This window comes from Primulina huaijiensis, chromosome 15 (assembly GCF_012295235.1).
Source record: "Primulina huaijiensis isolate GDHJ02 chromosome 15, ASM1229523v2, whole genome shotgun sequence".
Lineage (NCBI taxonomy): Eukaryota > Viridiplantae > Streptophyta > Magnoliopsida > Lamiales > Gesneriaceae > Primulina > Primulina huaijiensis.
This window is the reverse complement of record NC_133320.1, coordinates 4,299,049-4,312,563: the sequence shown is the minus strand read 5'-3', so window position 1 is coordinate 4,312,563 and position 13,515 is coordinate 4,299,049. Positions and strand designations below refer to the sequence as shown.

At 32.4% G+C, this 13,515-nt stretch overlaps 2 protein-coding genes and 1 long non-coding RNA gene across 5 annotated transcripts; 1 reads left to right on the top strand and 2 right to left on the bottom strand.

Moving 5' to 3' along the window:
- The first annotated feature begins 4,310 nt into the window (after positions 1 to 4,310).
- Positions 4,311 to 6,747, top strand: LOC140958619 (mediator-associated protein 2-like). 3 transcript variants are annotated; one of them, XM_073416138.1, is made up of 5 exons: positions 4,311 to 4,442; positions 4,932 to 5,065; positions 5,336 to 5,414; positions 5,505 to 5,588; positions 6,419 to 6,747. In XM_073416138.1, exons 2-5 carry the CDS (start codon positions 4,937 to 4,939, stop codon positions 6,745 to 6,747), a joined length of 621 nt encoding a protein of 206 aa, XP_073272239.1. In that variant the 5' UTR covers positions 4,311 to 4,442; positions 4,932 to 4,936. The 3 variants fall into 3 exon arrangements, with proteins under 3 accessions (XP_073272239.1, XP_073272241.1, XP_073272240.1); XM_073416139.1 differs by lacking the exon at positions 4,311 to 4,442 and adding an exon at positions 4,518 to 4,552; XM_073416140.1 differs by lacking the exon at positions 5,505 to 5,588.
- LOC140958620 (uncharacterized) lies at positions 6,207 to 6,764 on the bottom strand. The gene is made up of 2 exons (XR_012171813.1): positions 6,564 to 6,764; positions 6,207 to 6,533 (listed from the first exon to the last, which is right to left on the bottom strand). It is a non-coding gene; the product is annotated as an uncharacterized lncRNA (long non-coding RNA).
- A 2,122-nt stretch (positions 6,765 to 8,886) lies between these two features.
- Positions 8,887 to 10,878, bottom strand: LOC140960534 (protein CUP-SHAPED COTYLEDON 2-like). Its single transcript, XM_073418836.1, has 3 exons — positions 10,605 to 10,878; positions 10,047 to 10,312; positions 8,887 to 9,444 (listed from the first exon to the last, which is right to left on the bottom strand). Exons 1-3 carry the CDS (start codon positions 10,783 to 10,785, stop codon positions 9,109 to 9,111), a joined length of 783 nt encoding a protein of 260 aa, XP_073274937.1. The 5' UTR covers positions 10,786 to 10,878; the 3' UTR covers positions 8,887 to 9,108.
- Positions 10,879 to 13,515: the final 2,637 nt, after the last annotated feature.

Genomic DNA, 13,515 nt, shown 5'->3' with positions numbered 1-13,515 from the left:
GGGAAAGAAAAGGAGACCAACTTCACTGAGCGAAGTGACCGTTTGAGTGATTCAACTCATTTTGATGCTGCTGATTTTATGAATGATTTCTCTGGAAATGATCAATATGTTGGTGGGATAGAAATGAACAATATTGATGCTGCAGATTTTCTCAATGATTTCTCTGAAAATGAACAATATAGTGGTAGAATATAAATGTACAATAATTTATTTTTCATGTATTTATATGATAATGTTTTATTGTACAATTATGATATGTGTTATATTTAAATATGTATTGTCATTAATTTTTTTTCATTGCATATTTTTTGAAGTTCAAATATGGAAAATGCTATGAGCAAAGCTGAAGTTTGCATACCCGATAGTGGTACAACGCACACTATCCTCCGAGATAAAAGATATTTCTTGGAACTAAAACCAACAAAAACAACGGTGAATACAATATCAGGTCCTGTAGACTTGATTAAAGGATGTGGTAAAGCACAATTTTTGTTACCTAATGGTACAAAATTTTTGATCAATGATGCTTTATATTCACCACAATCGAAAAGAAATTTGTTGAGTTTTAATGATATATATTCCCATGGGTATGATACTCAAACAATGAATGAAGGGAATGAGAAATATATGTGTCTTACCACATATAAATCAGGAAAGAAATATGTGATTGAAAAACTACCAATGCTCCCTACTGGATTGCATTATACACATATACGTCCCATTGAATCAAACATGGTAATTGATAATTCTTCAATATTAACCAATTGGCATGATCGATTAGGACATCCTGGTTCAACAATGATGCGAAGAATTATAGAAAATACACATGGTCATCCATTGAAAGACCAGAAGATCTTTCAGAATAATAAGTTTCAATGTAAAGCATGTTCTCTTGGAAAACTTATTATAAGACCATCACCAGCCAAAATCCAAACTGAATCACCAATGTTTCTTGAACGTATTCAGGGTGATATTTGTGGACCAATCCATCCACCATGTGGACCATTCAGATACTTTATGGTATTGATTGATGCCTCCAGCAGATGGTCACATGTATGTTTATTGTCAACTCGAAATGTTGCATTTGCAAGATTACTTGCTCAAATAATAAAATTGAGGAATCAATTTCCCGATTATACAATCAAGAAAATTAGACTTGATAATGCTGGTGAATTTACTTCCCAGACTTTCAATGATTATTGTATGTCTATGGGAATCATTGTTGAGCATCCTGTTGCTCATGTACATACTCAAAATGGATTGGCTGAATCATTGATTAAACGTCTGCAAATGATTGCTAGACCAATGATTATGAAAACAAAGCTCCCTATTTCTATATGGGGACATGCAATTTTACATGCTGCTTCATTAATTCGCATCAGACCAAGTGCATATCATAAATACTCCCCATTGCAGCTTGCATTTGGTAAAGAACCAGACATTTCTCATCTGAGAATTTTTGGATGTATGGTGTATGTGCCTATTGCACCACCTCAACGAAAGAAAATGGGACCTCAAAGAAAGATTGGAATTTATATTGGTTATGATAGTCCATCGATCATTCGATATCTTGAACCACAGACAGGCGACGTGTTCACAGCACGTTTTGCTGATTGTCATTTTAATGAGGAAATCTTCCCAATGTTAGGGGGAGAACAGAAACATACCGAAAAAGAAATTACATGGTATGTATCATCATTGTTACATCTGGATCCAAGAACAAAACAATGTGAAAAAGATGTACAGCAAATTGTGCACTTGCAAAGAATAGCAAATCAAATACCAGATGCATTTGCAGACACAAAAGGGGTAACTAAATCATATATACATGCTGCAAATGCCCCTGCTCGAATTGAAATTCCGAAGAAACAAATTGAAGATAGTCATGATGTCATTAAACGCCTGAAGCGTGGAAGGCCAGTTGGTTCCAAGGATAAAAATCCTCGAAAAAGAAAATTCATAGAGAAACACAATGATCACAAAATAGAGAATGATGTTCCTGAAGAAACACATAATGATCACAAAATAGAGAATGATGTTCCTGAAGAAACACATGATGATGAAAATGTTTTGTCAGAACCACAAACTGACGAGAATCATGAAATCTCTATCAATTATATTAATACTGGAAAAATATGGAACCGAAAAGATATAGAAGAAATTGATGATATATTTTCTTATAATGTGGCAATCGACATCATAAATGATAATGAAGATCATGAACCAAAATCTTTTGGTGAATGTAAAAATCGGCAGGATTGGATAAAATGGAAAGATGCCATCCAGGTTGAATTGGATTCGCTAAATAAACGTAATGTTTTTGGACCTATAGTCCTTACACCTGAAGGTGTAAAACCTGTTGGATACAAATGGGTTTTTATTCGAAAGCGAAATGAGAAAAATGAAATAGTAAGATATAAAGCTCGACTTGTTGCACAAGGTTTTTCTCAAAGGCCTGGAATTGATTATGAAGAAACGTATTCTCCTGTGATGGATGCAATTACGTTTCGGTATTTGATTAGCTTGACAGTATCTGAAAATTTAGAAATGCGTTTTATGGATGTTGTTACAGCCTACTTATATGGATCACTTGATAGTAATATATATATATATGAAAATCCCTGAAGGATTTAAGATGGCTGAAGCACAAAGTTCAAAACCCAGAGAATGTTATTCTGTGAAATTACTAAGATCATTATATGGGTTGAAGCAATCCGGCAGAATGTGGTATAATAGGCTAAGTGATCACTTGATGAAAAAGAGATATGTAAATAATTCAATATGCCCTTGTGTTTTCATTAAGAAAACAACATCCGGATGCGTAATTATTGCTGTATATGTTGATGATTTAAACATCATTGGAACGAATAAGGAAATTCAAGAAGTTGTGTCATACTTGAAAGAAGAATTTGAAATGAAGGATCTTGGAAAAACCAAGTATTGTCTGGGTTTACAAATTGAACAAAAAGAATGTGGAATATTTGTTCACCAGACAAATTATACAGAAAAGATCCTTAAACGTTTTAATATGGACAAATCAAATCCTTTAAGTACTCCAATGGTTGTTAGATCATTAAACATAGAAAAGGATCCATTCCATCCATGTGAAGATAATGAAGATATTATTGGTCCAGAAGTACCATATCTAAGTGCTATCGGTGCCCTTATGTATCTTACAAATTGTACAAGGCCTGATATATCTTTTGCCGTAAATTTATTGGCAAGATTTAGCACATATCCAACAAAGAGACATTGGAACGGAATTAAACATATATTCCGTTATCTACGAGGAACGACAGACTTGGGACTTTTGTATTCAAAAGATGCTAATCCAAGTATAATTGGTTATGCCGATGCTGGATACTTATCTGATCCACACAAAGCACGTTCTCAAACTGGATATGTATTTACTCGTGGAGGCACTGCAATTTCTTGGCGTTCACAGAAACAAACACTTGTAACAACTTCATCAAATCATGCCGAGATTATTGCACTACATGAAGCAAGCCGTGAATGTGTGTGGTTAAAATCAATGACTCAACATATCCAAATCTCATGCGGATTATCATTCGACGAGAAGCCTGTGATACTATATGAAGATAATGCTGCATGTGTTGCTCAAATGAAAGAAGGATACATAAAAAGCGACAGAACTAAACATATTCCTCCTAAGTTCTTCGCATTCACCAAGGAGCTTGAGAAGAATAAATGTATTGATGTTCGTCACATTCAATCAAGTGAAAACTCATCAGATCTCTTCACAAAGGCACTTCCTACGACAATATTCAGAAAGCACATATATAATATTGGGATGCGCAATCTACGAAATTTGTGAAGAATTGTTCGTGTCAACATGAGGGGGAGTTTACGTGACTGCACTCTTTTTCCCTTACTATGGTTTTTATCCCAATGGGTTTTTCCTAGTAAGGTTTTTAACGAGGCAGTATAAAAACACGTAATGTATACAATCATTATGATCATCATCACAAGGGGGAGTGTTGAAAAATTATTTAAAAATGTGTAAAATATTTGTGTTGAAAATGTGAATGTTGAATGTTGAAAATTAGGTAAAATTAGGTGTTGAATATTGAAAATTAGTGTGTGATGATGTAGGTAATGATGTATTTTATTTTTGGATTATTTGTAAAAATTTTCTATAAATAGATCTCTCATTTGTGAAGAAAATCACAATTGAGTTGAAAGAAAAATATCATAAAGTGTGTAGTGTGATAATTTTGAGAGTTTGAGATTTTTACTTTTTACCGTAAATTTTTACTTTTTCACAACACCAACAAATTTTTATATATTTATTTTTTATAAATAAAATACGAAACCGATTAACCAATAATCCCTCTGGCTCGTTTATTTCAAAACCTACCTTCGCTGCTCGAGACAGCTGCGGTCGCCTGTTCATAGCTGCACTCCGATAGTCCGATCCTCGAGTAATGCGATTTTTCCTTCTGTTCTTTTGTTATAATCTTTACTATTAAAAGGCTTAAACTTTCTGAATGCAAAAATATTATTCCTATCTGCAATTCTTCTGAGAACACAAGTCAGATAAACTGTTTGTAAATTGCTTATATTCTTATGCTTGCTCGTGTGTTGCTCTGTTTATTTGTATTTTAAGTTAGAAAGATTTCATTTTTTAAGTTAGAAAGATTTCATTTTTTTCTTACATTGTGGCTATTCTTTTTGAATTGGGGATAAAGAGTTTCCTGTTTTGGTTGTATCCCTAGAAAATGGGTTTTTTTTTTTAAGTCTCGGGTGCTTTACGTGTTGATATGAAGTTTATATTTGTGATCATGAACGCCTGTGTGCTGTTTTCCTATCAGCAATTTGTTGATATTTTGCTTAAGTATTTTCTTTTATATTTTCTTGATTCTATTTGACAAACGTTCTATTTACAACCTCTGATTTGCATTAATTTTTAGAGGCAATGGATGTGTCCGCTGAGAATGATTACCAGCCCCCGAAAGAGTTTGTGGAGGATAAGAAGGATCTGCTTGTTGATCTCAAAATAACGGACTCGACTGAACTCTGGCTTATTCAGTGGCCTATTAATCAAGTATGATTTCATGTATTCATGCATCCATATTTGAAATGGAGGGTATAGATTTGAAGCTTAGCAGGATTAAATTTTTTTCCTTCGTGTCTTGTCTTCTCCTTTGCATCAAACACGAGAAAAGCTTTCCTTAATAATTTTCTTTGTTTGTGTCTGTGATTCAGACACCAAATGAACTACAGGCTGAAGCTTTTTTGCTAGAATCTTGATTATCGATTGCTTCCATAGTGGTGTGACTCATATGTAATTTGATTAACTTTTTATTGATTTCAGTCTCCTGATTTTGATGGGAAAGAAGTGTCTTTGAAACTCAATGGCGATGGTCATCTAGGGAGTTCCGAGTGCTCATCTGGTAATCTTGTTACAACTCTATTGTCCTTGGTGGTGTTCATTCTGTTGGATATGTCTATTAAAGGCTTTACACATGGATTTATCGTGTCAGGAAAATCGTATGACGTAGTTAGTCTGAAAGCCCAAGGTCCAGAACCTATAGTTTTCTTATCTTCAACAGAGGAAGCAAAAATAGGCAAGCATTTATATTTTTACTGTCATTGCAGTTGGTTTTATTTCTACTGCCCATTTGCTAATATTCATTAAGGCTTGGTTCCTATTATTGGACATGAATTGCTAGTTCTGGTTTTGCCTTTCTCTGTACATGTAGAACATAGTGATAGTAGTTAAGTATTTGTTCAGGGACCGGAGCTCATCAAACTTTGAGCTAAAGGAAGGAGATGTGGTTAACTCTAATCTAAGAATATCTTATCTTTTCTCTGCAAAATTACATGATCCCATAATTTTATAGCATTTAAAGAGTAATCCGACACAAGTGTATAGCTTTTAGGTTAGTTTGACTGCCAAAGCACCTCTTAAGCAGTGTTTCTTGAAAATGAAAGCGAAAGTAATTTATATTTGGGTCAACAGTGAAAATGTTTTTCTGGCCTTTGGCTTCTCCCTTGTCTAGTGTTTTGTTATTTTTCTCCTGAAGGATTTAATGATCTACGTCATGTTTTTGAACTGATCTGCTTGTTTCAACTCTATTGAGCAACATCTCGTGGTAATGAGTCTAATGACATGGTTAAGCATAATCATTGAGCATGCTTTCCTCTGCTTTCCTAATAATGCTCCTGGTTGAAATTAGTCTTAGTTTGTATTTTAAGTTTTCAGAGAAATTTTGTCCGCATGGAACTATATACGGGCTCAGAGATATTCATGCAATGATATATCAAATTGTGTCATCTCGTGTACTTGCAATATTATTCTTAATCATATATTGTGATTTGTAAAGTGAGATCATAGTGAAATGTATATTGTTCTTTAGAGAATTACTCCATGTGAATTGCTGCTTGTATGCAACAGCCGGGAAGATTTCCAGATGGGTTTCTCTGATCCATTACCCAGAGCTTGATGAGTTGAAAAAACGAAATACTCTCAAATCGAGCCAGTCTCAAAGGTCTTCCACGGCTACGTCAACCTTGTCAGGTCGCCCCTTGGCTACTCCAACTCGTAGTATTAAACCGAAAAATCCTCATACGATGAGTGGTCAAGTTACCACCACTCCGAGTAGTAGAACCAAGAGTACTACCACTCAGGATTCAGGTAAGGGAAACAGGTTTGTTACATCGACAGGTTCCATAGAGCATTCGGAAGAAAGAAAATCAAAGAAGAAAAGGAAAATTGAAAGCTGAACCACGTATACCTTGTAAACCATCACCATAAACCATCACCATCTGCAAATTTTGAATGTATGATTGATTTTGTTGAACATGGTGGATTTTAGTGAAGATCGATTTGCAAATTCACAATTTTCGTTTCTTGTATAGAAATGACCTCTACGGGTCGCTTGCTTCAGTCAAAAAAAGGTGAAAACGAGAAGATACCAACATTTGATTAATTTCTAGAATAAAAAGTATGTGTTAGGCCACCTTTTTAATTTCTTTGTTTTTTCGTTGAAAATTATTTAGGAAATCTAGTGAAGTTCCGCCTATTGTACGCAGGTGTAGTATTTAAAGAGTAATCTTAATCTCGCACAAGTAAATCAGAAAATGATATTGTATCCAATTTTTTCATAACCGGACATATGTTCGAACGATTTTTATTAAAAAACAGTAAAACCTAATAGTTGGATCAGTTCAATCGGATGGGTTAAGTCGACCGCCGCAGGGGTCGATCCAATGGCTCGGATTTTTCCGAGTCAATTTTTTTTTTTTACATGGAGGTGGGCCCGGATCACTCATGTGGAGTGATCCGGGCCGTTCATTGCCCGTGCAGGCAGCAGGTTGAAATAAACCAACCGGATGATTAGATCAGAAAACTATGCTGAATCTAATAGTTGGATCAATTCAACCGGATGATCAGATCGGAAAACTATGCAACACACGGCGTGGTGCAACTACACCAGCTGGTATACACTCACAATTATTTTGTTTTGTTTTGTTTTTTTTTTTTAATAATTAATTATGTTTTAATTTGTATATGAAATTATGTTATTTCTAAACGGTTAAATTTTTGACCATTTGGAAATGGTTAATTTAGTCATTGTATAATTTTTAAAAAATACTATTTTTTTTACATAAATATCTCATTTTATACAACCTAAACTTAACACCTCTCAATCTTGTACACCCACCTTTATACCAAAAAAATCATAGGGATGGATAAAAAAAAAATCAATGATTATTTTATCGATTTGTAGCCGCTACTAAATAGAAGTGAATTTTATTTTTGAATAAAAATATAATATTAAATTATAGATAAAATTAATAAAAAATATAAATAAATTTATTAGAAAAATATAAATGATTTTATTTAACCAAAAAAATAAGATATTATTAAAGTGAAAGTGAAACTCATAAATATTTGGTTCGTGAGATATTTGATTATGAAATATATGATATTTAATCTCACTGTAATCAATAATTTAAGTAATCGAATTCAGTATTACATTTTACTTCTAATTATTAATATTTGACATCGGGAATACCAGAGGAATTTTTTGTTAGCAAATTTCATTATGTACATATAATATTTAAAATTATGCCCTAACAAATAACTATTTTTTTTTACATTTTCTTCTTACTTTTTGTTTTTTATTTTCAGAACTGTAAAAACCCTTTTTTTTTTTGTTGAAAACACGATTCACGAATTAGTTCCTTCTTATCTTAGAGATTACTAGATTATTTGGTTGGCTACCAATTTAATGACAATAATGTTGAGGGATTTCCTTGATAAACCTCGTGAATTAAAAGCGTAATATATAATTAATCTTCTAATTCAGAAAGAGTAAAAGGAAGAAGCAATAAATTACTAGAGTAATATAATTCCTTTGATAAACAATGAGTCAATATCTTAATCAATCTCATGCCAAATTAAATGAAAAGTTAGTGAAAGCCGTGGAATCAAAGTTTGCTAAAAATTTTGGCTTGAAGTGATATATTTTCTAAATTGAAAAAGATTGATTGCTTTTCATTTTGGATGATCTTATAGCTAGAATTTAAAGGATGTGAAATTCGCAATTATATATTCTACATAAAAACTTCTATGAGACTGTCTCAAGAGTAAATATTATGAGATTGATTCTTACCCGACACGATGTATGAAAAAGTATCATTTTTTATGTCAAAAATATTAATTTTTACTCTATATATGGATCAGATAAATCTGTCTACGGTTATAGATCCATGAGATCATCTCATAGGAGACTTACTCTATATTTTATTATTTAACCTAATTCGAATATAAAATCCATATNATGTGTGTATACATACGCGTGCATACACACATATATATAAAGATGGTAGATAAAAATAACAATATACATTGCCAAAGAGAACCATATATTATCGATAACCCTAACACCAAAACCAACATTTCTTAGGGTTTGTATCTCATTATTGAGACATTACATGAAACAATTGCTCAAGCCTATTTATTACCTTACAATAATCACATACAACAGCATTCTTTCGTATATATTTTCACAATTTCAAACGTATTACTTTTTGAAATTTTTTAAAAAAATTTCAAAAAATAATAATATTTACAATATTTCACCCATTGAATATATAGTAGCCAAGATCCATGTCAAACAAGAATCCATAATCCTCATCGCTAATTTTAGCTTCAAGAATTTTACCAGCACTAGTATATGGTACTTGATCTTCACTGATATTCATAGATAGCTTAAGGGGACCGGGTGAGCCGAGCAGAGACGACGATTCGGGGTAAGTGGTTGGATTCTGGCCTGATGGTCTTTCAGATGAGCTTCTTGCGTCGATAATTTCATGCTTTTGTTGTTCGATGTTATAATTGGAAGCCGTACCATGAAATATGTGGGAATTTTCACCTTTGGATTTGTAAAACACTCTGCATAGCACCCAGTCTTCCTGCCAATAATATTCAAAAGTATATATTAATCACCACTATTATTAGAAAAATTAGAGAGAAATTTGAAATAAATTAAATGCAAGTTGATATATCAATTATGGGCCTTTTAAGTTTGATTCGATAAACTAGTAAACTTATATCCTTTTTTCATATGTATGTACACATCCACATGGGCTTAAATAAGCAATTATATACTTGTATAAGAGAAGGATATATAAGATCAGTATGGATTAAATTAATCATTTGATTATTATAAGTACGTATAATCATCATCAACACTCCGATAAAAATGACTAAATCGTAAATTGACTTACATGCACGTGACAAAAAAATGAAAAACTTGTAAGTTACAAGACTAGAAAAATAATTCTCTCTTCCCTAAAATACGATAACCAAAACATATATCAATATATCTGAATACGCGTAGAATAAAACTATATATATTATATATAAAAAAAAAAAAGAGAGAGACGGCATTTAATATGTTTTTTTTTTAAAATTATGACCGCAAGTAATAAGTTGACATGGCATAAAATGGGAAAAATTTAGAGCTTACATAAAATGATATTTTAAAATTTTATCTAGATTATGAGAGGCTTACCTTAGGAGGTAATTCAGGGTTTTCGAGACGAAATTCGTGCATGATCCATCCAGTTTTGATTCCGTTAGGAGCTCTATTCTTGTAAAAAACTAATGTCTTCCTCATCCCTACCATGGCCAGAGTTTTGGGATCGAATACCGGCCGATCTTTTCCGGTTGCTTTCCAGTAGCCTGAGGTGGTCGCCCGGTTGGCCCGGAAACCGGTGGCGTATTTGCAATCACGGAAGCTGAAGAAATACCATTCTTTCCTGTTTAACTTTGCCTCATCTATATAGGAAAACCAATAAGTTGATCAACATGTATACACCACAACTGTTATCTGGCTGATCTTCTCAATACTTGGATTAAATATGTGTATGCATGTGATTATATATCTCTGTATGTAAATTAGATCTCATGTATTATAATGAGAAAATTAAAATTCCATAACAAAATTTTAGACTTTTAATGCTGTGGAGGAGGCAAAGGGACGAAATCTCGTGATCAAAAAATATATGAATATTTTTTAATATTGCTGCTAAAAAATTATTAATCATGTCCTAAGAAGCTACGTACATACCAGGAAGCTGCCATGGCTCACATGTATGGAGATTGACTTCAAGCAAAGTTGTATCTTCGGCATCTTCCCCTTCTTCACATTTACCAATCTTTTTGTAAAGATAATGGCAAACTAAGTCTTCGTCACTCGGATAAAACCTAAATCCTGGTGGAAGTGTGGCCTCTATGTCTCTTAAACCCATTTTTTTCGAAATTTAAATTCCGAGTTGAATATTGAATGATTCTTTTATCTCATATCGAATTTTCTTGGGGGAAATAATGAGTTTTAGATGAAAGATGGGAAAATATGGGTTTTATTTATAGGGAGTCATGATCCATATTATGAGGATTGAGACAGCTATAGGTAGCTAGGTTGACAAGTGAATTAACCAACCTTATTTGGAGTTTCTACATTCAAGTCACAAAGTTTATTTTCCCATATAATAACAATCTTGGTCTCTTTGTGAGTTTTAATTTTATAAGAGTCTTCCTAAAATACCCATATATAAATAACCAATTTCAATATTTTGAAATTTTTTTTATATGGAAGAATTGATTTAGATAATCATAAATTGTTGGGGAAAATAGGGATAATATTCAAAATAATGATTATGGATAAACTGATGTTATAATTGTCAATTGCGATATAAGTAATAATAAAATAAAGTAGACTACATATAATATGAGAACCAATGCATATTGATCCTTCATAGATAAAGTTAAAAGAAAACGAAATCAAATTGAGGTATATAATATGTTACAGTTTCTTTAAAAAATATATGTTCCCTCCTACGTTACTCTAAGGTTCACTGTGGACGACTGTTTCACAGGATACACCGGTGATACATGCCACAAAATAGCACAAAGTTTGATACAAACAAACTGAACAGTACATGAACTTTATCATGATTTGGGAGAAATAGCAGTGACATAAGTCGAGAGAAGAAGAGAGTTCAGAGAGAAAGTTATTTCAAGTTATTCATTTGAAAATGAGGATGATATGTATATATATATATATATATATATATATAACTTTTGGTTTATGAAAGGTCAAGTAACTTTTTCTTAACCTTTAACCAACTCGATGTCTAGTCTTGTACAACTCATTAAGTAAATTAGACTTCTAATTATGCGAGAGTATTCTAATTGAGTCACACTTTCACTTCGATCCTTTGATAGATGTTGACTCGTATATATCGGAGTTCTAGCCAATGCAGAATTATCCTTGTTGAATTTTTTAAGAATTTTGTCAAATATAATTACTATGGCATAGAAGAAGCCTTATGAGGTTTTGTGGATTTTAATTCCGAAAATCACATCAGCTAATTACATATATTTCATATCAAATCTTGAGTTCTATAACTTTTTTGTGAATTTAATCATTTTATCATTTCTCCCAATGATAAGCATGTCATGTACGTAAAAAATGTAAAATAACAGTTGTTTTAAGTTCTTTAACGTATACACATTTGTCACACTATTGACCTTAAATTCATTGTCTATAATGAATTTATCAAATTTCTCGTGACATTTTTTCTGCTTGTTTTAAGCCATATAAAGACTTCATAAGTTTACAAACCTTATTTTCAGCCCAGACACAGAAAATCCTTCGAGTTGTTTCATATAAATTTCCTCTTCTAAATATACATTTAGAAAAACTATTTTTATATTCATTTGGTGTACTTCGAGATTCCTCAACGCGGTAATTGCAAGTATCACTCGAATTGATGTAATTCTCGTTAAGGGAGAATAAGTGTCAAAATAGTCAAGTCCTTCGTGTTGACGATGACCCTTGGTTATCAATCTAGCTTTATACCTATATATTATTCCATCTGATTTCATTTTCTGTTTAAAAATCTATTTGTAACCTAGTGGTTGGCTTCCTGGAGGAAGATCCACTAATTCTCATGTATGTTTTTGCAAAATGGATTTAATTTCATAATTAATTGTTTCTTTCTATTGAGATTCCTCAAATGAATTTACAGCCTCTTTAAAGTTTTGAGGTTCACTTTCTAACATGAAAGTAACAAAATCCAGATCAAAGGATTTTTCCACCCTAGCTCTCTTGTTATGTTTGGGTTCAACTGGCCTCATCACGAATCTCTTGTTTTTTTCCATTGTCTCATATGATTTTTTAGAAGAACTTGATTCTTCCTTTGATTTTTATAGAAACACGTGTTCAAAAACGAGGCATTTCTTGATTCTATTATCGTATTCTTGTAAATATCAAGTATTTGAGAGTCATACAAAAGGAAATGATAAAAACTACTGTTTTGTGCGTATCCATTGAAAATGCAATCACTACAAGAAAAAAGGCCTACGACAACGATTTTTCTCCGTTGTTGTAGGTCTTTTAAAACTGTTGTTAAAGCTCATGTGGTTAAAGGGTGACAACGATTTTTATCCGTTGTTGAAGCTACAATTTGCACGGTTTTTAACAAATCGTCGCACATAAATATTGCGACGGATTTTTGTTAAACCATCGCTAGTTAGCGACGATTTTTAATACCGTCGCTAACATTAGCGACGGTTAGGCAATGCATTCCGTCGCTAAATTTAGCGACAGTTCATTCATGATTTCCGTCGCTAATATTTTCAGTAAAATAAAAAAAAATTACTTTTAACAATTTAATAATTCTAAAAAAACTTGTAATTTGAATAGACTAAGATCTTATCTAAAACTTAAAAATTTAACAAAAACTAAAACGAAAAAATTTACATAAATAAGCGGGGATTTCAAAAACTTGGAACAATTTTTTAAAATTACCGAAACTGAAATTATGTAAGAAAAATTTTAAGTTTTGTGAAGTTGTGTGTTTTAAAATGGACAGAGTGAGTGGGTATTTATAGAAGAGTTACGACAGGTTTTGGTTAAACCGTCGTTAATAGCGATGGTTTATTAATGGCCCGTCGGCGATTTATAATTTGCGACA

Bases quoted from the DNA above. Each gene is read 5' to 3' on its own strand.
- LOC140958619 (XM_073416138.1), top strand. From the start codon at position 4,937: ATGGATGTGTCCGCTGAGAATGATTACCAGCCCCCGAAAGAGTTTGTG. The intron at 5,066-5,335 runs GTATGATTTCAT...TATTGATTTCAG, and splicing joins TTCAGTGGCCTATTAATCAA to TCTCCTGATTTTGATGGGAA. The intron at 5,589-6,418 runs GCAAGCATTTAT...TGTATGCAACAG, and splicing joins AACAGAGGAAGCAAAAATAG to CCGGGAAGATTTCCAGATGG.
- LOC140960534 (XM_073418836.1), bottom strand. From the start codon at position 10,785: ATGGGTTTAAGAGACATAGAGGCCACACTTCCACCAGGATTTAGGTTT. The intron at 10,313-10,604 runs GTATGTACGTAG...TTTCCTATATAG, and splicing joins TGAGCCATGGCAGCTTCCTG to ATGAGGCAAAGTTAAACAGG. The intron at 9,445-10,046 runs GTAAGCCTCTCA...TATTATTGGCAG, and splicing joins ACCCTGAATTACCTCCTAAG to GAAGACTGGGTGCTATGCAG.